The 24,312-nt window shown below is 59.9% G+C and overlaps 2 protein-coding genes across 7 annotated transcripts; both read right to left on the bottom strand.

Moving 5' to 3' along the window:
* Nucleotides 1-1,038: 1,038 nt before the first annotated feature.
* DIRAS1 (DIRAS family GTPase 1) lies at nt 1,039-10,254 on the bottom strand. Of its 4 annotated transcripts, none has more exons than XM_079116184.1 (2): nt 7,305-10,254; nt 1,039-1,764 (listed from the first exon to the last, which is right to left on the bottom strand). In XM_079116184.1, exon 2 carries the CDS (start codon nt 1,710-1,712, stop codon nt 1,116-1,118), a length of 597 nt encoding a protein of 198 aa, XP_078972310.1. In that variant the 5' UTR covers nt 1,713-1,764; nt 7,305-10,254; the 3' UTR covers nt 1,039-1,115. The 4 variants fall into 4 exon arrangements, with proteins under 4 accessions (XP_078972310.1, XP_078972311.1, XP_078972309.1 ...); XM_079116185.1 differs by lacking the exon at nt 7,305-10,254 and adding an exon at nt 5,459-5,607; XM_079116183.1 differs by lacking the exon at nt 7,305-10,254 and adding an exon at nt 4,885-5,417.
* Nucleotides 10,255-10,457: 203 nt separating this feature from the next.
* SLC39A3 (solute carrier family 39 member 3) lies at nt 10,458-17,012 on the bottom strand. 3 transcript variants are annotated; one of them, XM_079116181.1, is made up of 4 exons: nt 16,900-16,965; nt 16,698-16,744; nt 15,507-15,824; nt 10,458-11,448 (listed from the first exon to the last, which is right to left on the bottom strand). In XM_079116181.1, the coding sequence occupies exons 3-4, from the start codon at nt 15,711-15,713 to the stop codon at nt 10,735-10,737; spliced, it is 921 nt and encodes a 306-aa protein (XP_078972307.1). In that variant the 5' UTR covers nt 15,714-15,824; nt 16,698-16,744; nt 16,900-16,965; the 3' UTR covers nt 10,458-10,734. The 3 variants fall into 3 exon arrangements, with proteins under 3 accessions (XP_078972307.1, XP_078972305.1, XP_078972306.1); XM_079116179.1 differs by lacking the exon at nt 16,698-16,744 and having other exon boundaries at nt 16,900-17,012; XM_079116180.1 differs by lacking the exon at nt 16,900-16,965 and having other exon boundaries at nt 16,698-16,883.
* Between the last annotated feature and the right edge of the window lie 7,300 nt (nt 17,013-24,312).

The following is a 24,312-nucleotide window of genomic DNA, read 5'->3' on the forward strand; positions in this document are numbered from 1 at the left end:
TCCAGGGAACCCTTCACGCTCCGGGCACCGCGAGGGGCAGTCCTGGCTGGACAGTCCCGGGGTTGTGCTGTGGCTGTCTGCTGGTCCCCGGGGACCACTGGGGTTGGCAGGGGTGCCACTACAGGCCCCATGGTTATTGCCTGGTGGCCTGAGGCCCATTCCATGGGCCCCTCCACCCTGATGAGTGGACAGGGACAAGACGGGTATTCCCAGGGCCCAGTGAGGGGGCACAGGTCAGAGGTCACGAGGGTTGGGGTGAGTTGGGTGTATGTCAGAGACCAAGGGGAGAAAAAAGAAAACACTCTGAGGTCCGTGTGCACCTGGACGCCCCTCCCCCAGAAGGTCACAGTGATCAAGGGGGAGGGGCGCAGGTCTGGCTGGGGGCACCCAAGGTGGGGCACAGAGATGGGGTCCTCGGCTGAGGTGGAGGGGAGGTGGCCTCTCTGGTCCCAGCTGGGACATGCAGCTCCTCTTGCTGGCTCCCTGCTTCCCCATCTGCGGGGTGAAGGGGCCGCTTCCGGCTTGGCGGTGGGGGCACAGACAGGGTAGGAGGGCAGGTGGGGAAGGAGAGCAGAGCAATGTGAGGGGGCTGGCTTGGAGTCCCAGCACTGCCACCAGCTGGCTGGGCAGCCTCGCTTCCCCAGCTGAGATGTGGGACTAGGGAGGAGAAGTGGAGGAGGAGGAGGAGGGAGCAGAGGGGAGGAGGAGGGGGAGGGGAAGAGGAGGAGCAGAAGGATCAGGAGGAGGAGGAGAGGAGGAGGAGGAGCAGGAGAGAGAGGAGGGGAGGAGGAGAGGAGGAGGGGAGAGGGGAACAGGAGGAGGGAGAGGAGGAGGGGGAGGATCAGGAGGAAGAGGAGCAGGAGGAGCAGGAGGGGAGGAGGGGAGGAGGAGAGGAGGAGGGGAGAGGGGAACAGGAGGAGGGAGAGGAGGAGGGGGAGGATCAGGAGGAAGAGGAGCAGGAGGGGAGGAGGGGAGGAGGAGAGGAGGAGGGGAGAGGGGAACAGGAGGAGGGAGAGGAGGAGGGGGAGGATCAGGAGGAAGAGGAGCAGGAGGAGCAGGAGGGGAGGAGGGGAGGAGGGGAGCGGGCGGCGGCGGTGGGGCTGGCGGGCACCGGCTCACATGAGGGTGCACTTCCCCTTGATGCGGTCTGTCCTCTTCTGCTTGCTGGAGCGCTTGCCGTCGACATTCAGGCTCATGCTGCGGCGCGTCTCCAGCGTCAGCAGCTCTTGGAAGAGCTCCTTGACGTTGTAGTTCATCTTGGCCGACGTCTCCATGAAGGCGCACTTCCACTGCTGGGCCAGGGCCTGGGCCTCGCGCGTGTCCACCTCCCGCTGCGTCTCGTCACACTTGTTCCCCACCAGCATGACGGGGATGTCCTCCACGCTGCCCTTGATCTGCACGATGAGCTGGTAGATGGGCCCCAGCTCCTCCAGCGACTGCTTGCTGGTGACGGAGAACACCAGGATGAAGGCGTGGCCCTTGGAGATGGACAGGCGCTGCATGGCCGGGAACTGATGGCTGCCGGTGGTGTCCGTGATCTGCAGCGTGCAGACGCTCTTGTCACAGCTGATCACCTGCCGGTAGGTGTCCTCGATGGTGGGGATGTACGTGTCACGGAACGTGCCCTTCACGAAGCGCAGCACCAGCGAGCTCTTGCCCACGCCGCCCGCGCCGAACACCACCACACGGTAGTCGTTGCTTTGCTCGGGCATCTTCCCCGCACCACGTGGGGGACGGGGCGGCTGCTAGAATCCCAGACCAACCCTGCGTGGAGAGGACAGTCAGATGCAGAAGGCGCCTGGCCCAGAGGGCCAGCTTCCGGCACTGGGGACAGGCGGGAGGCTTCTCTGAGGAAGGGGCACTTGACCCTGCAGCCCCAGCCCACGTGGGGCTGGCTGCCAGCCCTTTGCTTGCTTCCCCTAACAAAACCTGGGGCCTAAGCCTCCCCACGGGGACTCTGAGCTGGCAGAGGCGAGGGAGATGCCGGGATGCAGGCCGCCTGCCTCTGCCTCTGCCTCTGCCCGGCTCCCTCTCTGCCTACTCTTCCCCTCTTCCCAGCAGGGCCATGAGCTCCTGGGAGCCAGCTGAACTGGCCCCTCTGCTGCCGGCTGTCCCTCAGTGTCCTCGTGCTCTGAACCCAGAGGGCAAAACGCGGCGTCTCCAACCATCATAGCTCCCTGCTATGAGACCAGAGCATCCTCAACCTCAGGGAGCCAAGTTTGGTTTAAAATGAAGATTCCAGAAATGATGAATCAGTTGGCCCTGGGAACGCCTCCCCACCGCGAATGCCACCTGACACACAGGGTCCAAGACCACGCCTACATATCAGATGCGATTCCCTAAAGCAGCCCCTACCCCTGCGCAGCAGGGACTCACAGTGAGGTAGGGCTAGCAATGCTAGAGTAAAACTGAACAGGAAACTCCCCGAGCCGAGCATGGCGGCCACACCTGTCCTCCCAGCAAGCTGGGAAGCCAGGGCAGGAGCAGCACAAGTTTAAGGCCAGCCTGGGTGACCTAGTGAGGCCCTGTCTCAAAATAAAAAATGTAAAAGGGCTGGGGATGTAGCTCAGTGGTACAGCACCCTGGGTTTAATCCCCAGTACTGCAAAGCAAAGCAAAGCACACCCTCCCCAAAAACCCCTCCCTGATTCCTAAACTGCATCCCCATGGTGATCTGGCAGGCGCTAACCAGGTCTGATGTGTCCTTAGAAGTGCAGCTCCCTTGGGCGGGGGTCCTTTTACCATCTCTCCCCTCTCCCATGCACAGAGAGGCCAGTGCTCTCTGGAGGTCACACAGCACAGCACCATTGGAGTGCTGGAGGTGGGGGAAGAACCTGGGCAGGGGACAGGAGGGTAGGAGGCCTGACTCCAGAATCAATGTCCTCATCCATGCAAAGCAGGGGAAACCCCTGCCCCTCTTCCTTCCCAGCTGCCCTGAGCGTCCCTCAGCAGGGGGTCCACAGTGGGAAGCAGCCATGGATCACACCTGCCTGGCCTCTACCTCCTGTGTACTTTGGAAAAGTTCTTCTCTTTGGGTGTGTGTGTCTATGTGGGAGGGCTTGAGGGTTGCCCCAGAGTCGGGCGAGATCTGAGGGTGTGAACTAGGACAAGCAATCCATGTTCCTGGGCCTCGGTTTTCTCATCTGTGAAATGTAAGCAGTGGCCTGCCTTCCCACGGGGACGCTGAGGCAGGTGCCGGCTCAGGGCAGACCCCATACAGATGGACGCACGGTTATTACTGCAATCCCAGGGCTCGGGGGGGTGCACTCAGCCATACCAGTAGGTCTGGAGCATGATACCAGATTTGTCAGGAAAAACGAAACAAAACAATGATAAAGTGACAGCCAACACGTAGCCCAGCTCCGTGTCCAGCAAACCTCTGGGAGTTGTAGAGGACTGGCTGTAACTGACCGGCAGGTGTGCAGTTCCACGACAGGGAATCTCGGCACTAGGAGGAAGTGGGCCGATGGCCTGGGTGCAGGACAGCTCTGCAGACGTGGCCCCCTCATGGCTGGGCACAGGAAGCTGGCACACTGATGGACTGCCCGATGCTGCTGCCAGGGCCTGGGAGCCGGAGTGGGTGATGGTGGGGGGTCTGCAGCCCAGATGCAGCCCCGGTCTTGCTTCAGGTGCCACGTCAGCAGTGGTGTCTCAGAGGGTCCCTGTTGGGGTCTGGGATCCCCGACCAGGACACCCTTACAGCCAATGATGCCTGAGTCCATGCTAGCCGCCCTTCTAGTGCAGTTTGAATCCCATCCCTACCTCCTTTGCAGAGTGGGTCGTAGGCATGGAGCTTGGTGGGGGGAGGGACTGGCTCAAGGTCACAGAGCAAGGAGGCAAAGCAGCACAGGACTTGAAGCCCACCCTGCTTGGCTGCACTGCCCTGCAGACCTGGTCTGTGCAAGGCAGCCCACCCTGAGATGCCCAGGCCAGGGGAACCTGCCCCAGCCCTGGGTGGTGGTGGAGCCCAGGCGGGCCCTGGACGTTGAAGGAACTGTCCTGCAAGAAAGCGGACTGAGCCCTGGCCTGGGGAGGCTCCTAGGGGTGCGCACCCGGGTGACCTAGGGGCGCCTGACCAGGGAGAGGTTTGACTGAGAAAGAACCACTGTCTGGCTCGGAGGAAAGGGACGCACAATGGGGGTCGGTGCAGGGGCTTCCTCAACTCAAGGAGGACCTGGGTGGAAGACGGTCCTCAGCGAGGGGCTTTGCTGGCCAGAGGTGGGGGCCGGGCGCGCGAACGTGGGACGCGGGGCCCACGGCCCGAAGACCGCTCGGAGGGAGCCCTGGCCGAGGGCACCGGGGGCGAAGGTCCCCAGAGGGCGCGGAGGGCGGTGGGCGCGCGGGGCCGTCCGCGGGGCGCGGGCTGCAGGGCCCAGGACCGCCGCGGTGCGTCCGGCCGAGCCCGCGAGGGTGGGGCCGGGACAAAGCAGGGGCGCGGGAGCCGAGCGCCGCGCCCGCCGGGACCCCCGCCCGCCGCGCCCCGCCGCCTACCTGGGCCGCTGGTCCCTGCGGCGCCGCGGCCGCTGCTGCTCGGCTGGTGTCCGCGCCGCCCCCCGCCCGCCGCCCGCCGCCGGAGCCGCCGCCGCCGCCGCAGTCGCGCCCGCGCTGTCCCCGCCCGCCCGGCCGCGCTCCGCTCCGCCCCGCCCGCCCCGCCCGCCCCGCCGGGACCCGAGCCCGCCCGCGCCAAGGTCACCGCCGGCCGCACCCGCCGGACCCCCGCACCCCAGGCACGCGGGCGGGAGCCGCCGGGGCGCCGCGAGGGTCCGGCTCCCCCAGCTCGAGTGGGAGCCCGCGCGCCCAGGGTCCGCGCGGAGCCGGGAGCCGGCAGAGGGAAGGGGCCCCGGCGGAACCGCGGGTAGGGCTGGCAGGGCCTGGTGGCGCTCACCCCCGCGCTGGAAGGGGCGGCTCGGCGGAAGGAACGCATCAACCGAGAAGCCGGTGGAGAAGGCCGGGGCCGCGGCTGCACCTGCAGGCCCCTCCCCGTGCGGGCCTGGGCGAGAAGCAAGCGCTGCCCAGCAGCCTCTGCCCTGGCGCGGGGTCCTGTGGCGGTGCGGGCTGGGCCGCAGGGCTTGCAGGTTTCTGCTAGGAGGTGTCGCCTTCCCCCCAGATGTCTGGGAATAAACCCTGGTGCAGCGCACGTGCCCGATGGGGCCCTGTCCGCAGTGAAGCCACAGCGCAGACACTTCTCCCCCTGAAGGCCAGGAGGCTGGCCGCTCCTCTTGACCCCACCTGGCAGATCTTGGAGGAGACTGGACATTGGGGTCCTGGGAGCACACTGGAGGGTCCCTGGGGGCGGATGTGCCACAGCCCCAGGCCCAGCATGCTGGAGGAAGGTGCCCCTCACCGAGAGGCCAACACTTGGGGCCTAGAGGAGGGGCTTTGGAGGCTGGTCTGGAAGGTGTGAGCTGGTGGTGGGTGCCAGGCCCCCTCAGGTCCCCAGCTCCCTGGTGGCCACTGACCTGCCACTTCCAGGCTCTGACTGAGGAGGGCCCTTGCTGTGTCCAAGACCACCCTCTCCTCTCCTGCCAGGCAGGGGTTGAGCACGAGGGCTTGGGGCCTCCCTGACTCAGTCCTGCCCTCCAGCTGCTCAGCTGGACCCGGGCCTCGCTGGCTCCTCTGCCTCCTGGGTCAAGGCGCAGCTTCCTGGTCTGGGGTTAGGGTTCCTTCAGGAGCAACCAGGTGCTCCTCTTGTGACACCTTCCTGCCCTGTGCCGGCCCTGCAGGGTACCTCGGAGGGTGGCTGGCCTTCATCTCAGGGTGCTGTCAACCTTGCCCAGCTACAGGCAGACAGCAGGCTCTGGCCGGGGTGACAGTGTCCCCAGGCCTCAGTTTCCCCTCAGGCCTGCTGGCAACAGCTAGGGTGCAACCCTGCTCCCTCCTGCTTTGACAGCTGCTGGTCTCTGCCTCATCTCCGGAGTGGCTGGAGGGCCCTGGGCGGGGTCTGGCCAGCTCTCTGGCTCTCCGGGCGCTAGCCCAGGCCAGGGCAGGCTGACTCATGCGTAGGAGAGTGCGCACCGCAGCCTCCACGCTCTGCCTGCTATTTATAGATCCCCGGCCAGGCTCTGAGCCTGGTGAGCCAGGGACCTCAGCTCCCTCCTTGCTCTCCCTGGGGCGTGGGCACACTCACACAAGGGTGGCAGTCCTGTCTCCCCCGTGGCTGGCCAGGGAGATGGGTACTGCCAACTCCTGCTTCTGGAGAGGGCAGACCCTGGGAGGCAGAGCAAGCCAAGGTGCAGCCCAGGGTTCCTGCCCTGCCCAGCACCCCTTCCACACACTCCCCTTTGGAGAGTCCCTGGGCACCAACTGCCAACTGCTCCTGGGCAGGGAGAGGCTCCATCCCCAGCTCTGACCAGCCCAGGTCCTCACATGTCCATGCTAACCCTTCCCAGTGTGTCCAGTTCCCAGGACTCAGCAAAGGGGGGCAACTAGCTCGAGGTGGCTCAGCCAGGAAGAGGCAGGGCCCAGACTAGAATCTGGTTCCAAGAGGACCTGAACAACACAGGCTGCTGGGATTGGGTGGCTGTTCCTCATGCCCCTCCTTCCAGTTCCCGGCTGTCTGGGGTCTCGTCTTACACATCTTCCTCCCACCCAAGTGCCAGGGGCAAAGTCCCAGCTCCTCACCTGGCCTTGTAGTCCCAGGGACCCACTTTACCCCAGGGCCCTGGCCAGGGCCACACCAGGCCGGGGTATCCCCAGGCTGGTCAGGGGCAGGACAGCAGCTGGCTCTCGCTCTCCATTCTCCCCTAGGACAATACCACGTGTGAGCGAGCAGCAGCTGCCAGCAATGGCCTCAGGACGGGGGTCAGGCAAGTCTGGCCCCACAGAGTCTTTTGTTGATGTTGTTAAGTTTGGCATCAATATTTTAAAATAAGGAGATCGTTTGCCAAAATGCACCTTGTCTTCCAAAACTAATAGGCTGGCATCTCCAAGCCCCTGAGGGCAGCCTGGACCTTCTCCGTGACAAAGTGGGCTGCCATCACCACTTTGCAGGAGTGGAGCTGCTGAAGCCTCCACCTCTGGCAGGATAAGCTCAGGAGCCCTTGTCTCTTTGCAGAGTACCCAGGCCACTCCGGTCACCATAACAAAAAGCTGAGACCTGCAGTGAGGCCCCAGGGCCTTTGTACTGACCACTCTTCCCAAGCTCTGTACAGTTGCTTCCCCTGGTGCCTCTCAGGCATCATCTGGCCACTGAGTGAAATGCCCCTTTGCCTTCTCTTCTCAGGGCACCCATTGCTACATGACTCGGCACTGTGTTGTCACCGCACCCCAGAACATGAGTGCCTTGGACCTGGGGCTGGGTCTCACCAGGTCCATCCTGTCCTCCCAGGGACTCCAGGCCACGTCTGAGGAGTTCCTGTGTGGAGTGGGTGGTGGCAGGGGCGCTGCTCAGCACCCTGCCGTGCCAGGATGCCACAGTGGAGGACCTAGAGTAGGGGGACAAGTCCCTCTGCCTCAGCTGCGCTGGTGCCTCCTGGGAACTGGTGGACATGCAAACTCTCAGGCACTGCCCAGAGCCAGGGGTGCTGCTGGGCCCAGAGGTCCCCAGTGCCAAGGGCAACGGTCCCTGTTCTGGGGCCCATCTCATCTGGCCAGTCTAGCTGGGTCTGAAGGAGTTGGGATGAAGTCCAGCAGGTCCTTCCAGAGAGGGCCCCTGGCCAACCTGGTCACATCTCTTTAGGAGGAAGCTGGCCCCAGCAGCCACCGCTGTGCTTCACAGGCAGCCCTTGGGAAGCAGGCTCTGCGCCTGATTCTCCCCAACCGGGTCACTTTGCCCTTGGCAGAGGTCAGCTGTGTCCCTGTCCCAAGGGGCTACAGGTGCAGCTTGCAGAAGCCTGGGAGGGGCAGGGATGGAGGTGCAGGGTGACGTGCCCCTACACCCTCCAGTGGCCATCCTGAAGGGCCCCCACCTGCACAGGAGGGGCTGGGAGGGCCAGGAGGCATTGCGGGGTAGAGCCTGGGTCCTCGGGGACAATGGGGTTCCTGGCCTTGTCCCAGAGGCCACTCAAGACTCCAGGCCCAGGCAAGGGCAGGGGCCGCAGCTGGGACAGCAGGAGGAAGGGCAGGTCCAAAGGTGCCACCGGCTTTCCTGGCCCGAGCTGCAGCCGTCGGGAGCCGCCCCCGCCCCGCCCGCACTAATAACTTCAGCGGCAGAGACACAAACACGACAACACAGGCCGACACGCTGTTATTACAGCCGCCTCAGCGCCGAGTGCCAGCTCCTCCCGCTCCCAAGGGGAGGCCTCTGCTCGCTCCGTCCACTGTTCCATCGGCCTGGTCTGTGTGCAGCCACAAAGCCCCAGACGTGGTCCAGCGTTCTGGGGGCAGCGTCACCTGGGAACCGGTCAGCAGGAGTCCCTGGGAGGCGGCGTCCAGCTCCCGTAGGCCCTGGTGTTCCGGGGATGTTAGGGTCACAGAGGTGGACGAAGCCACTTCCCACGACTCCAGCCAACCTCGTGTGCTCAGAGTCTCAGCCATGGCTGGTCTGCGGCCGCAGGTGGTGACGGTGACATCCGGGTGCACAGTGGGGGCTACGGGCTGGAGCCGCGAGCTCCTCCACCCGGCAGCAGGCAGCACGTGGGAGACGCGCCGCTTCCTTGCCCACCTGCTGCCTCAGGCCACATCTGCCCTGTCCCCGAGTCCCCAGAGGTGGCTGTGTAGGACTGACCCTGCTCCTCTGGTTGCAGAGACAGGTGGGTGCCTGAGGGAGGTCTGTGGGGGGTGGGGACAGAGGGGTCCTGTGCCCACGACCTCGGAGAACCCAGTGTCCTTGGTGGGGCCTGGGTCAGCTTTCTGGCTGGGTATGGGTAGGGGTCCTTGGGTGGCAGGAGCAGCAATGCCCGGGGACGTGGGGTGCCCACAGCCCTGGGCTCTGCCTGGTGCCGAGACACCCAACTGTGGGGCAGACAGGGCCCGAGGTGCACATGGCCAGCTGAGCGGGCACTTGGGGTCTCTCCACTGAGAGGCTGCCCTCTGGGGACCGCATGGTCTTGGAGGCCCTGACAGGGAGCAAGGCACAGAGGTGGCACAGGGGCAGGCTTGCTGGTGTCCCTAGGGCCCACCTAAGAGCTGACGTTTGGCAGCAAGGAGATACTACTTGGTGCTCTCGTGAGGGGGAGGGCAGCATGGACCTGGAGACCCCGGGCAGACCCCCTGCTCTCGGCTCCCATGGGGGGTTCCTGCTGGCTGTGGGGCCAGGGGACCCTGAGTCTTCCCATCCCAGCCCAGCTGTCACCTGGGCTACATCCCCAGTCACACGCACTCTGCACCCCTCCCCGCTCCAGGACCCCCACCAGTGGCAAAGGCCAAGACTGAGCCTGCCAGTCACTCACGGGACCAGGTAGGGAGAAGCAGGAGGAGGCAGAGTCCCCCCACCGATGAGGCCCTGCTATCGGGGAAGGCCGGCAGGGCTGCGTGGGCCTCCCAGCAGTAGGCGGGTCTGAGCCCTGGGCTGGGCCTGCGCTCCAGGCACCTGGCCCGGCTTCCAGCCGCAGGGCTGCTCATGGGGCCGCTTCTCAGAGTCCTGTGCACTAGTGGGTGCAGGCCAGCCTCCGGGGGCACCCCCCTTGGACAAATCGGTCCTGGCCAGAGTAAGGAGGAACAGAAGACCCTGTCCAGTCTGGGTCGCTGGGCAGAGGGAGCCCCGCGTGCTGGGGAGTTAACCAGCCCAGATGGCACCGGGTGGCAGGGAGAGGGGATCCTCGGGGGTGTCCAGAGGTCCCAGCGGCCTGTGGCTGAGACCCAGAGCTGGGACGCCAGGACTGGAAATCAGAGGGAAACAGGCGCAGCCTGTGGGAGAACGGGCCTGGTTGCGGGGGTCCGCGGGCAGACGGCCTCAAGTCAGGAGGAACAGACTCCTGGGAGCAAAGAGGCTCCCCTGTGGGCCCAGGGTGCACTGGCTGGGCCGGGAGGCAGGTCAGGCAGCAGAGAGGTTGCTAGGGAGGCGGGGGCTCCCTGCTGGTGCCCTCTTGTGCCCCGCACCCTCAGGCCAGGGCTTTCGCCATGCTGGTGGGCGGCCAGGATCATCCTGCCTGTCTTCCTCTGGAAACCGCGGCGTGTGCCACGCTGACTCCTGGCCCTCTTCCACGTCTCCAGCAATCACTGCACTCCAGCCCAGGGCTGTGCCCCCTCTGCAGAGCTGCCTCCCCATTCCGGGGACCGTGGCAGAAACAAGGGAAGATGGGGTACCTCTGGGTGTTCAGAGTGAGCCGATGCTCGGTGGGTGCCTGGGACTTGTCTGTCCCCCAAGAGGCACAGCCTCCCGTGGCAGGAAGGACGGAGCTCCACCACCCAGCTGTGGAATGGACACGCCAGCACCCGCACACGTGTGGGACACGGGGTGCTGGCAGGGGGCAGGGTCGCAGCAAGGACGGGCGGGAGCACACAGCCCAGCCTCCAGCACTGCAGCCAGGGGCTGCCGCACTCACCCCTGGGGCTGGGGTGTGGTGGGAGGGGACCTGAGCTCCCCTGCCCGCCCTGGCCCCACCTCCTGCGAGGTAGGGTCCTGTGCTCGCAGCTGACACGGCCACACAGCTTTGGTAGATACTTCAGAGTGTTTTAAAGAGTATTAGTGCTCCGAGGCAGGGGTGCAGGGCCGGCTCACGGAGGCCTCCCGTGTGAAGGCCTCGGCCCAGACTCACCGTGTTCCCTCCTCAGCAAGCGGGCAGGGCACATGGCCCATGTCCGGCCCATGTCCAGCCCGGGCTCCAGGGCTCGCGGGCAGCAAAGAGGAGGACACTCACCACTTGAGGAAGACCATCCCAGCCAGGACAGCGTAGCCCAGCACCAGGAAGAGGACCTTGAGCAGGCGGTCACTCCTGTCTTCCAGCTCCCTGGCCAGGATCTCCAAGAAGGTGACGAAGAGGAAGGTGCCACCTGCCAGGCCCTGCAGCAGCACCGACGCCACGCTGCTGGGCACACCACGAGCGCTCTCGATGCCCAGGCCAATACTGATGCCCAGTGGGATCATGATGCTCACGGCGACTGCCAGCTTGGCCGCGTCCCTCAGGGGCATGGCACTCCTGGCCATGCTGATGCCCAGGGCCACTGCCACCAGCGTCTCATGGACTGCTACTCCCAGGAACAGGCTCACCACCTTCTCCCCCTCCTCCTGCAGGCCGAGGGCCAGGCCCTCAAAGACGGAGTGGGCGGCCAGGGCGAAGGCCAGGCTGAGCAGGCGCAAGGGCCCGGAGCGTGGCAGCTCGCGCACGCTCAGGCCGGCGCTGTGGGCGTGGCCGCGCGCACCGCCCAGGAAGGGGCTCTCGTACTCTGAGTCGCTGCCCGCGTCAGAGCCGGCGTTGAAGGTCTCCAGGTCGATGAACGACGGCTGCTCCTTGCGGAAGGTCAGCAGCAGCTGCTCCACGAGCAGGGTCAGGAAGAAGCCCAGCAGCACCAGGGTCTCGGCCAGTGGGTAGTCGGTGCTGATGTGCCCGAGGCTCAGCACCTTCTGCAGCTGCAGTGGGGACAGGCAGGGCGGGAAGGGCGATCAGGCTGGCAGCGGCGCGGAGGGGTGGGTCACGCCGGTTCAGCTTGCGAAGCTCAGAGGCACCCCATCCACACCAGATTCACAAGGGGCGGGGGCCAAGCCCAGCAGAGCCCGCAGGGGCGCACGGAGGTCCGGCTCCACCCAGCCGCCTGCCCGATCACACACCCAAACCCTAACAGGGCCATGGACACGCTGACTCTGGGGCACCTCTGGGGTTGAGAGAGAGACGTCCAGCAGGAAGGGCACCACATGGCCTCCTCTGGAGGAAGGGTCCTGGCCTGAACGATGCACCCCAGTGCCTCAAAGTGCAGGGGGTCTGCAGACGGAGCCTTCAGAAAGGCAACGTGAGACTATCAGGCGGACCTGACCCACAGGCCCGTGTCCTTATGGGAGGGCGCTGCCAGTGACCATGGACTCGAGACCACACCAAGAGGCAGGGACGGGCACCCAAGGAGGGACACTCAGAAGGCCCCCTGCAGCACAGCAGGGCAGGCAGGCCACCACAGAGCCACCACCCAGCCCTCCAGTCCTTTTATTTTGATGCAGCGTCTCACTACATTGCTGAGGCTGGACTCTTAACTTGTGAGCCTTCTGCCTTGGCCTCCAGAGTTGTGGGATGACAGGTGTGGCCACTGTGTGCCCAGCTACAACCAGTTTTTCCTTCCTGGCGCTGCGTGGAGGCAGCTTCCCAGCCAGGCAGTTGGGAGGCTCTACTTCTGGAGGCCGTCCCCCGGGAGGACACGCTGGTTGAGTCGTCCCCAAGGACCCTCAGCTCACAGTGCCTGGCAGGACTCCCAGAGGCTAGTGTGGAAGCCACGGGCCCCAGGTGGCCAGTGGGAATGTGGCCTGGTTGCTGTGGCTGGAGCGGCCCTGGAGTTGGGTTCTGTTCGCTGGGACTTGGCCCGCTGGCAGCGTGGGCGCCGGCTCCTCCCAGGCCTCACTGCGGGGCAGGCCGAGCTCCCGCAGCCCCGGGGCCTGACACGTGCCGTGCACGCTGCTGCTCCTTCAGCCTGGTCACGGACGGTGACCCCTCAGCCTTTGGGTTCCCAGGGCTCCACCACACCAGCTGCCCCGCAGCAGGACTACTTTTCTGTCTCCCTGGCACGCACCCTGGACGCTGCCTTGGTCACCTATGACGGTCCCCAGTTCTGGGCCTGCTCCTGGTTCCCCAGTGAGGTCCCTCCAGCCCTCTGCCTGGGACAGCATCCCCAATGACAGTTCACTGAGGGACACCCTGCCTGCTGACCACACCCCCGCAGGGACCACATGGACGTGCCCGTGACGCCCTTGCAGCCTCAGGCCTCCAGGCTCACACCACACGCCCTGGTCCCCCAGCCAGATGCCCTCAGAGGCCCCTGGGCGATGCCCTGGACGCAACAGAGGTCCTGGCTGGGGACCCTGCCCCTGTGGGGCCTGCAAGGTGAGCTGCCCCAGCTCTGACCCGGGACACCTGCTCCTCCACGCCCTTCCTGCTGCCCCCCCCCCCCCCGTGGGTCAGATCTGACCACACCCGAGCCCCATGCTCCTCCCAGGTCGGGCCCTGACATGGGTCACACAGAGCCACAGGCCCCGGGGTACAGAAGCCTCCATGAGAGGGACCCCATCGGGGGCTGGATGCCAGGCCTCGGGCCGTCTGCCAGGGCCAGGCGTCCATGGAAAGCTCACTGTGGCGGACACCAGCACACCTGCTGGGAGCCAGCAGGCAGGACCAGTTACAGCCCCTCGCCAAGGCACGAGGCTGAGTGGAGGGAGTCCCAGCCCTGCCCGAGGCTCTGCGCCCTCTCCTCCCAACACGCTGAATTCACCACAGCTGCGCACAGGTTCTCGGCTGCCTGGCGTCTGCCCCAGGAGACACGCGGCCACGAGGCCTGGGGACAGTTCCGAATGTCACAATCACAACAGGAGCGTTCAGGGCAGGACCCCTCTGTGGCAGGCTGTCCCGGGCCTGCAGGGTGCTCAGCACTGTCCACTCCAGATCAGGGCACCCCAAGCTGTGACAGCCACCAGTGCCCCCAGACATGGCCCAGGATCCCTGGGAGACAGGTGGCCCCAGAAGAGAACCCTGGTTACAGCAGAGGCGGTTTCCATAGAGAAGTCACTTAACTTGCTCACTGAACATCTACCAGAGGCTTTGCATGCCTTGCCTGGGGACACTGTGTCTCACAAGAACCACTGGCCATTCCCAGAGGCTGAGCACTGACCCAGAGGATGTGAGGGAGCGCGGGGGCCAGCTCTGGGGGCCATCAGCCTGGCCCTGCGTGGGGAGGCTGTGCCGGGAGGGAGGCTCCACTTGCTGAGGGGGTAGGACCCTGAGCAGGCACAGAGCAGAGGCCAGGGAGGACCCTGAGGCCATACGTGCTGCGGGAGGATGGGGCAGAGGGGACCGCAGGCCACCACAGATGTCCAGGCCTGAGGTGGGTGGCTAGGCAACACGGGGCGTGTGAGGAGCACAGGGTGAGAGGTGGCACATGGAGCGCAGGCCTCAGGGATGAGTCTCGCTCTTGGGGACACGGCCACGCTCATTCCTAGTGCCCTGGAGGACAGCCTCCTGGCCAAGGGCACACAGCACCATCGTGCAGTTCTGTCTGGCCGGCTGGCCCCTGCTCAGGGTCCTACCATGCAAGTGGGGTCTGTGCTCAGTCCAGAGGCTGCCACGGGCCTGGGCCGTCCCAGCTGGCAGGTGGTGGCCAAACCCACCTCCATGCAGCTATGCTGAGGTCTTGTGTCCAAGCGGCTGCTAGTGGTCAGCTCTCAGCTTGGGGGTCTCCTTCAGATCCTTGCCACTGTGCCCTGCTCACACCTGGCTCTCGGTCCTTGAGGCTGGCAGGGGGTGGGAGATCCCCCAGGTAGGCCAGGTCCACCCAGGTCACTCGCCTTTTGGTGATGTTCATATCGACTGAGTCACAGGCTTCGCTACAGTCACAAAATCCCTCCTGCCAAAAGAGGTGGCCCCTCTCATTCACATCCCCCTCTTTCCAGGCAAGCACGTGCAGCCGGGGCTGGCGTCCAGGGCTGTCTGAGAACACTGCCTCACACTGATGTCCTGGACGTCCACCAGGCAGTGCCTGTACTGGCCCAGGGGGAGAAAGTGGCTCACCTGGGGTCACTGGCAGGCGTGGCCAGGCCACTCAGCTGTGGCCTCATGAGGGGCTTGAACCCTGGGATCCTGGAGGAGTGCTCAAGGGCAGGCCACTGCAGGACCATGAGGCTAGGTGTCATGGGGGACAGACCCTAAGACTGTCCCCAGTGACCGAGTCATATGGCCCTCCCTTGGGTGTGGAGGGCTGGACCTCACCGCCCGCCAGCAGAGGAGACGGTGTCATGCTGTCGCTGAGCCACAACAAGCCCTGTGGGCAGGATCTAGCACCTGCTCAGCTTGCCGACAAAGCAAATGGAGCAAGGGCCTGAGGGCCGCTTCCAGCCAACCAGCAGCGAGAGACGCAGGTCCCACGTCTGACAACCAGCAAGGAGCTGAATCCAGCTTACAACCACAGGAGCTTGCAATCGATTCATTCCCAGACCAAGTGCTGAGCCGGGACCAGAGCCCAGGACACATCCCCACTGCCACCGTACATGACCCTGAAGTAGAGGGACCAGTGAAGCTGTGCCCATGCTCCTGACCCATAGGAACCACGGGACAACAAACATCTGTTGTTTTAAGATACTGAGTTTGTTGTGACTTGTTACGCAGCAACAGCTGACAATTGCAGGAGTTGAAGAGCAGCCTCACTTGGTTCAGGACAAAGCATATGCTGCCTGGAGCAAGCAGAATGGTCTGGATACTCACCTCGATTGGGCTCATCGGTCTAATCCCAGCACAGGTCTAATCCGAACACCTTGTTTACCAGGTGAGGCACAGAGAAGGGCAGCAACCAATACAAGGTCACATAGCAACAAATTTTCTCCTTCCTGTCATCCTTACAGCATCAAGGCCCCCACGGGACTTGGTATCAATGTTGGTAAACCATCGGAGCCCTTTGGCCCTAAGGTGCCAGGGGCTCCAACTGTCACCCAGGGAGCATTACCTTTTCCCGCACAGCAGGCAGCAGTGCATTGAAGCATGTGGCCAGAAAGACTCCGCCTCCGAAGGTGTTGCAGAGGGAAAGGATCTTTTTTGAGCGATGGGCCTTCTCAAAGTCTGTCTCGATGACCTTCACTGGGAGCAGGGAGCCCAGCAGCATGAAGAAGAACACGCCCACCATGCAAAGGATTTTGGCCACTAACAGCTTCATCGTGGTGGTGGCTGGGGTTGCAGTGGTCACTGTGGGACCAGATTATACCAGCACCACGGTGCGCTACCAGGCCTGACCACGCAGCTGGAGGCTCATGACTCCACTTGGCAACTGTGAACACCAGGGGCAGCCAGGTCAGCCTGGGGTTATCTACCTAGCTCCAGTGACCAGGCCAGTCACACCAAGCCATTTACCCACCCCAGGGCTTATGCATATCATTCCTCCCACAGAAAATTCTCCTGCAGGGCACCATGCAATGCAGCAGTCATTGGTCACCTGTCTGCTTAATTAAAATTAGACACAACGTGAGATCCTGCTCCTGGACGTCAGGTGCTCAGGAGCCTAGTGGCTTCCACACTGGGTTGCACAGGGGCAGAACGCTCCCTCGGTGTTGCTCCACGGGCTTGCACGGGTTGTCCTCTCTGCCTGGAGCACCCCTCTCCCCTCACTTTCCAAGATGTGTCCTCGTCTTTTGGTTCACGGCCGCAGGACCACTCAGAAGGGCCTACCCCGGCTGACCCCTGCTCTGATCCATCTCCCCTGTACCTATCACAAAGCCTGGCACAGAACAGATGCTCAGCAATCACTGTGGGCCTCTTTCCAGGACTGGATGGGCCAAAGTGGAGTGGATTTTGCCCTGGACCCAAAAACGTCACCATTATTAGAGGAGTCTCATTTCCTTTCCTGCAGGTAGGCTCTCTGTCCACCAAACCAGACTCCAGCTCCTCTCACGCTCTCCCCTCACCTCATCCTGGCCTTCTAGTCTCTGCGCTGATGTCCCTGGTCGCAGCTGCCTCCCCAACCCTTTTCTGGCATTATTTTTTCCTACTTTGTGCACTGGGGAAACTTTAAAAGACTTTTAAAGTCGCCTCTCCCTCCAAGGTGTGAATTCCGCGGGCCAGGGGAGTCTGTCTCCCTCAAGCCCAGCGGCACCCAGCATAGGGAACCACAGAGGCACACAGCAGGCGCCCAGTAAATACCTACCGGGTGTGACTGAGAAGTGGACGCTCTCCAACTGGGGACTGCTGGGCCTGGGGCCGCAGAGGACACATTCATTCAGCACTTACTGAGCGCCTGTTGTCTGCCCGGGGCAGCCGGACGAGGGTGCCAGGCCTCGGAGGGCAGAATGCACCAGGTCCCGGCCCTGCCCCCGCCTTCCTGGGCCCACCACCTACCCCGCACGTACCCGCGCCGGACCTCTCGCCCGCCAGGATGCGCCGCCCACCACCAACCGCTGCGCGGTCCCGACCCCGCCGCGGCCGTCCCAGCTAGTCCCAGGCTCAGCGCGCCGCGGCCCACGCCCCACCCACGCTCACACCCATTGGTCTTCCTGAGCACGGCTGGCCAAACGCCCCTCTCTATTGGTTGAAGAGGCTGCCACTCATTCCCCGACTCCACCTCTCGACCGGCACGGAAAAGTAGTCTCCTACTGAGCTGCGGGCGCACCCACCAAGTGACTCCGGTGGAAAACTCGGATCTTTAAAGAATGGTTCCGGAAGAGTTCTGCTTCCAGAGCTGTCCAGGGGCACCTGGTGCTGAATTCTGTTTGGTTGATGGTTTGGCGGGAAGCGATTTTGCTCGGAGAGTGGTCCCTCTCAAAGCATCCTCGCAGCTGATGCCCTTCCTGGCGTCTAAAGAAAAAGATATATGGGTTCAACAAATCTCAGTTGATAGGAGGAATAAATTCAAGGTCAAGAGATCTACTGTACATGATGGTGACTACAGTTAATAACCATGTACAATCACCGGGGGAGACAGATCTTAGAGGGTCTAAAAGGATGGGATAACATTGAGCCCAAGGCCTCACACATGCAGGCAACTGCTGTACCACGGAGCCACATGCCCAGCGCTTTTTATTTTGAAACTGGGTCTTGTTAAGTTGTCCGGACTGGCCTCAAATTTGCAATCTCTTGCCTCCCTCATCAGTTGCTAGGTGACAGGCATACACCACCCTGCCTAGCACCACTTCAGTATTTTGAGCAGAGATTGGATAGATCCAACATATTTTAAGAAAATTGTCTTGGTTATTTGGTCAATTCTACTGATAGGCGAAGTAAAATCAAGGCTGACTATTGACCATTGATCTTTGTTCTACAAGGTGGAAGGAACACTGGAAAAACAGGCTTCCCCACTGTGTCCCCTCCAGAGAAACCCGCTTTTTGAAGAAAACTGTATTAACTTATTAGCTGTGATCTTTCTGGTCTGCCCATGAGCCAGGTATCAGAGGGTGTGGTATGTGAAATGAGCCAGACACAAAAGGACAAATCCTCATGATTCCACTCACAGAATCTGAGGAGAGGATGGAAAGAGAATGGGGGGTTAGTGCTTAGGGGGAGGGTTTCACTTTGGGAAAACAAGAAAGCTCTGGAAATGAGTGGTGGGGATATGGCGTTAATGCCACTAAAACTGCTCTTCAAAATGGTTAAAATAGTATTTTTTTTTTTTTTGCAGTGCTGGGAATTGAACCCAGCACCTTGTGCTTTCAAGGCAAGCAACTCTGCCCCCAAATAGTAAATTTTATGTTGTGCATATGTTACCATAATTTTAAAACATTTTTAAATATTTTAAGAAATAAATGGATGTACTGGAGATGTAGCTCAGTGGTAGAATGCTTGCTTAGCATGTGTGAGGCCTCAGGTTTGATCCCCAGCTGAAAAGGAAAAGAATAAAATAAAAGAAGAAACAAAGCCCCTACCATCACAGTTCACAGCCAAGTGAGAGAGAGAGCATCGATGAGGTAGGGACAGTGGGCAGGCTCCAGGGTGTCTCAGATGGTCCCACCTCCTTGCATCCATGTCTTGGGTAACTTCTCCTCAACTGTCGACTGAACCCAGGGACTCGATTCCTTTTTTTTTTTTTTAACTTTAGACCCTTGTCTTTTTTCTTTTTAGTTGTAGATGAACACAATACCTTTATTTATTTATTTACTTATTTATTTTACGTGGTGCTGAGGATCCAACACAGTGCCTCACACGTGCGAGGCAAGTGTTCCACCACTTAGCCGCAACCCCAGCCCCCCAATGACGTGACTCTAACAAGTAGGCAAGTCAGAGAGATGCAAGGTCGCTTCTGTAATTAGGTTATAAAAACTGTGACTTTGTTTTGCTAGCAGGTTCCCCATTGTCTTCTCAGCCTGTGCACTTTGATGAAGCAGCTGTGATGAGCTCCCTGTGGCAAGGATCTGAGAGTGTCCCCAGCCAACAGTCAGCAAGGAAATGAGAGCCCCCATCCCAGAGCTGGGGCTGAACCCTGCCATTTACCATGTGCACCTGATCTTAGGATCTTGTCCCATGTGAGCCTCCATGTGACTGCTTCCCAGAGGACACCTTGCTTGTAGCTTTTGATAACGCAAAGCAGAGGACCCGGCTGAGCTTCAGCTGAATCCTGACCCACAGAAATGGGGTGGTAAAAGTTGTTTTCTGCCACTTAGTCTTGGGGAAATTTGTTATGCAGCAATTGATAACTAATACACATACATAAGAGAAAAACTATAACTTGCACTAAATGCTGTGAAGGAAAAAGAGAAAAGAGAGCACTGTGTGGGAATTAGTCAAATAAAGAAGCTGAGCAGGGCTGGGGAGATAGCTCAGTTGGTAGAGTGCTTGCCTTGCATGCACAAAGCCCTGGGTTCAATCCCCAGTACCACCACCAAAAAAAAAAAAAAAAAAAAAAAAAAGCAGCAGCTGAGCAGTAGGGAGAGCAGACAGGAGAGTCAGTGGTGAAGTAGAAAAGAGCTGGCCACAGTTAAGGATGTGGAAAGCAAGCCACTCGCTTTCCTGGCCAAATGTCAGGAACAATGAGATGAGACATTGGGAACCATTGCATAGGCCACAGGTGTGACCCAGTGAAGGGGCATAAGCGGGGAGGGTGACAATCCAATTAATGTTCTAAGGTCATCCTAACTGTGTGCAAAGAAAGGCTGCATTGCTGGATGCCTGGAATTCAGTGGTTCAGGAGGTGAGGAAGGAGGGTCACAAGGTGGAGGCCAGCCTTGGCAACAGAGACCTGTCTCAAAATAAAATAAAAAGTGCTGGATGTGTAGCTCAGGGGTGGGCACCCCGGCTCTAACCCCCAGTGCCAAACAGGAAAAAAAGGCTGAATGTTAGGGAGCAAGTCCTGCAGTGGGGAGGGTGGCTAAGAGTCATTCGAGTAGGGACTGGTGATGGTGGAGATGGACGAAGGGGAGTGGAGGCTGCACCGGCAGGGCCAGCTGCCAGCCTGCTGTGCGGGCTTCAGAGGAGTGGCATCTCTGGCCTGAGCCGGAGGCGAAGGCCGGTGCAGCCCTGGAGGCCAGAGGGAGCCCAGCTTTGTGGCGGTCAGCATGTAATGCCACACGCTCTCACACTGAATGCCGGTTCACCACGGGAGCCCATGGTCTGTGGTGGCTCTTTATTTATTTATTTATTTTTTGCGGTGCTGGGGATTGAACCCAGGGCCTTATGCTTACGAGACAAGCACTCTACCAACTGAGCCATCTCCCAACCTGGTGGTTATTTATTGTTCAATAAGTTGTGTCTGGTGCTTTCCAAAAAAATTTTAAAGGTGGAAGTCTCTCTGTGTTGCCCAGCTTGGCCTCCAGCTCCTGGGCTTGAGTGACGCTCTTGACTCTGACTCCTAGGCCTGGCGGGGACAGCAGGGGCACACCATGGCACTCACTGGTCTGGGTCTTTTCCCTATTGGACATTCAGCAGTTTGACCCTGTCTTGCACATTTCACAACAAGAAAAAAAAGATGGTTGTAATGTCAACACACCAGGGAAATGCCACAGGAGGACTCGTCTGGAGACGCGTGAAGTGCAATATACATTCAAGGTTATGTGGAAAACAAGGCTGTTCAGCGAAGGAGCTGCGTGATTTGAGCTTTTATTATTCCAATACATGTTTCTGAAAACCTGTGCACCAGGACCTGTGCATCTTCAGAGTATAACAGGAAAAGCTGCACTGAGTATTTAAAAGATCGTCCAGGGCGCAGGGGCTCAGAGGCAGAGCGCTGGCCTGGCATGTGTGGGGCACTGGGTTCAATTCTCAGCGCCCACATTAAATAAAACAAAACAAAGGTCCACTGACAACTAAAAACAAAAACAATTGTCCCATAAAGAGACACTGCAAGTGGCCTTATGAGGCAAGTGAGGCCGGCGTGGCTCCCTGTCCTCCCAGCAGCCGGGGAGGCTGAGGCAGGAGGATTGCGAGTTTAAAGCCGCCTGAGCATCTGAGACACTGAGCTACTCAGCAAGACCCTGTCTCTAAATAAAATATTTTTAGGAGGACTGGGGCTGTGACTCAGTGGTTTAAGTGCCCCTGGGTTCAATCTCTGGTACCAAAAAAAAAAAAAAAAAAAAAAAAAGAAAGTAAGTGCAAAAAAGGAGAGGAAGTGTGTTGGTTTTTTTGGTTGCAGACGATGCAATCCCTTTATTTTAATTATTTGTTTTTGTGTGGCGCTCAGGATGGAACCCAGGGCCTCCCACCAGTGAACTCCATCACTGAGCCACATCCCAGCCCCATGAAACATGAGCAATCTGCTAGACAATGCACCTGACAGAGAACGAAAGTCCTGAAATGAAGGTGGGAAGGGGTTGGCGGGCAAGTCACAGGGAGACAAACAGAAGAGGCAGATCAACGTGAAGACAGACACCACGGAAATACAGAGCAAGGCAGGCGTCAGCTGAGCCCTGTGCCAGCTTCGTGGGGTGTGACTGACAGGCACGCGTGGTACCTGTTCAGAGTGCAAGACTCAGCCAGCCGGCACAGCCAGGGTTTGCTCCTTGCTTGACCGAGCGGGACTGGGGGCTATTTGGGTTATTGCCAGTCAATACAACATTTTAAAACTAACAAAAATATCCAAGATGTAAAAAAATGTGCAGCATTGGAACTCTCATACGTAGCTAGTAGGAATGCAAAACTGGAGCAGTTCCTTTAGGGAACAGTCCGGTGACATCTTATGAAGTTCAACAAGCACCCACCTAGGACTCAGCCACTTCACCCCTAAGAACCTACCCAAGAAGAACTAAGTCGCTCACAGAGACTCCAAGTAACTGTCAAAGGTCCCCGTAACTGCCTGCCTTGGCTTCTGTCGCTGCAACAAATGCCTGAAATCACCGGCTTAGAAAGAGAAAAGGTTGTTTTGGCTGGCGGCTTTGCAGGTTTGGCCCGTGGTCAGCTGGCCTGTTGCTTTGGGCCTGTGGCAGGACAGCTCATCATGGCAGGACACGGAGGACCAAACTGCCCAGCTGTGTGGGAAATTGGAAACGCAGTCTTTCAGTCTGTAATCCCACACATACAATGTCTACTTGCTCATGTGCTAAAACAGCCCCCAAGTGCAAATGCCTGAAGGGCTGTTGTACAGAAAGAGTTAAAGGACCCGTGTTCATCCTCGTTATGGCTTATTATGCAAAAGAGCAGGTGGAATTCTGTGTTCTGAGAGCAAATGGCAGTAATGTGGATCACGAGTGTTCTCCAAAGGCCCTACAGGAGGAGGGGCCTGGAAGGTGGTAGGTCACGGGCAAGGGCCCTCACAGGGGACGGTGGGACCCTAGCCCTCCTCTCTCTTTGCTTTCTGGCTGTGAGGTGAGCTGTTTGCTCTTCCATGTGCTCCTGCCATGACGTGCTGCCCTGCCACGGGCCCAAAGCAACGAGTCAATAATCATGGGCTATGGCCTCTGAAAACTGTGAGTCAAAATCAACCTTTCCTCTTTATAAGTTGATCATCTCAGGTACTTTGTTCTAGTGACAGAAAACTGATTAACACAATTACCATGATATATGCTAAATGGAGAAAGAAGTTTGGAATGATTATAGACCATATTATGCCACTTTGTAAACCATGACAACAGACATCTGCACTGTGGGTGCAGCTCAGTGGCAGAGTTTGTATGAGCCCTGAGTTCCGTTTCCAGCTCATGAAAAAGGAAAAGAAACACTTGGAATCTACCAGAGTTGTTAACTGGAAAGGGCAAGTCTGAGGGACATAATACAAACTGTGGTTTTGTGGGACTGGAGGGCAGCATAAGGTGTGATTTTCTACTGTAGTTTAAATATTTTGCTATTGTCTGAACTTTTTCTAAAGAGGATATATTTGCCATTTCTTTTTCAGAACTGGGGATGGAGCCCAGGGCCTTGCACATGCTAGGCAATCACTCCACTACTGAGCTACACCTCAGTCCTTTTATTTTGAGGCGTCTCCTAGGTTGCCTCAAACTTGCGATTCTCCTGCCTCTGCCTCCTGCCTCTCCTGAGATGACAGGTGAGCCTACCATGCGCCATTTATATTTGTGTAAAGTATAAATTGCAGATACTTTCACCTACTTTTTTTTGGTACTGGGGATTGAGCCTAGGGGCCTTAACCACTGAGCCACAGCCTCATCCCTATTTTGTACTGTCCTTAGAGACGGGGTCTCGCTGAGTTGCTAGGGCCTCCCTCAGTTGCTGAGGTTGTTTTGAGCTTGCAATCCTCCTGCCTCAGGGATTACAGGAGTGTGCCCCCACATCCGGCTACCTTCATCTACTTGATGAGTCAACTTATTTCTCTATATTAATGGAATCATTATTTTAATGGTTAAAAAAAAAATAGAAAACACTTTATGGCTCACGTTTTCCTGTTCTCTTTAAGAAAATTTTGCCCGACCCAGAATATATTCTGTATTTCCTTCCAAGACCCATATGCTGTTCCCTTCCACAGATCCCGGTGTAGAAACCCCAAGGCCTGGCAGCACCGCAGCGGTTCTGGCACCCTTTGGGTGCTGTCTGCTGGGTCTCCAGGTGCCCAGAGGCCCGTCTGCTAATGCACTTTGGTGGTATATCCAACACAGGAGGAATCCCGCTCCTCGTGAGTCTAGCCCACGGCGGGTCCGGAACCGCCATGGCCCAACAGAACCCGTGGCTCCAGGGAGCACCTCCTTTGAGCTCCCGTCAGGCACTCGGCAGCGCACACCCCGCGCTGCTCCAGAGCGCACCTGCGGGCTGGCGGCACCGCTGCGGAGGGCGTTTCCCTCCCAGCTTGGCAAGGTCAGCCGGCGCGGGTGCTGCAGGCGCGGCGGGCTCTGGGCGCGGACGGCGGGGCTCAGCTCGGCCGCATCCTTCCGTGGGTCCTGCGCCGCAGCGCCTGTGGGCGCGCTGGTGCCCCATCAAGGCAGACAGCGGTGGCCCTGCGAAGAGCGGGCGGAGGCGCGCGCGTTTTGCATTCTCCAGTTACCCATTTCGGGGTGAAATATCTGTGTAGCAAGATATTCCAAAGTCAGTGAACACTCTTTCTTGGTGGCAAAATGGCTCGGTACATCCATGTGCCCGCAGTCCCTCAGCCTCAGCCCCGGCTGCTTCTCTGGGGTGGCATCTTGGGCACGGTGGGTGCCGAGCAGCTCCCGCCACAAGGGCACCTCCCCTGACACTGCCCAGAATCCCTGGGGAGGAAGGCCACCCTGAGGTTGCAAACAGCTGCTTCTGCAAGACTTGCACCCGGCTCCTGCTTCCTGGGAAAGCAGGAGGGTGGGCCTGCTTCCAGGGAGTGTGGCCTCAGCGGGAGGAGCAGCAGTGTGGCTTTGGGACTCCACACCCTGAGGCTGTGGCGGCTGCTGGGACCCCGAGGTTCAGCCCATTCTGGAACCCCA

Source organism: Sciurus vulgaris (genome assembly GCF_902686455.1).
Source record: "Sciurus vulgaris genome assembly, chromosome: 16".
Classification (NCBI taxonomy): Eukaryota; Metazoa; Chordata; class Mammalia; order Rodentia; family Sciuridae; genus Sciurus; species Sciurus vulgaris.

Coding starts and splice junctions, on each gene's coding strand:
- DIRAS1 (XM_079116184.1), bottom strand. CDS start 1,712: ATGCCCGAGCAAAGCAACGACTACCGTGTGGTGGTGTTCGGCGCGGGC.
- SLC39A3 (XM_079116179.1), bottom strand. CDS start 15,713: ATGAAGCTGTTAGTGGCCAAAATCCTTTGCATGGTGGGCGTGTTCTTC. Junction 11,449..15,506: donor TGCCTGCTGTGCGGGAAAAG/GTAATGCTCCCT, acceptor TCCCCACTGCAG/CTGCAGAAGGTGCTGAGCCT.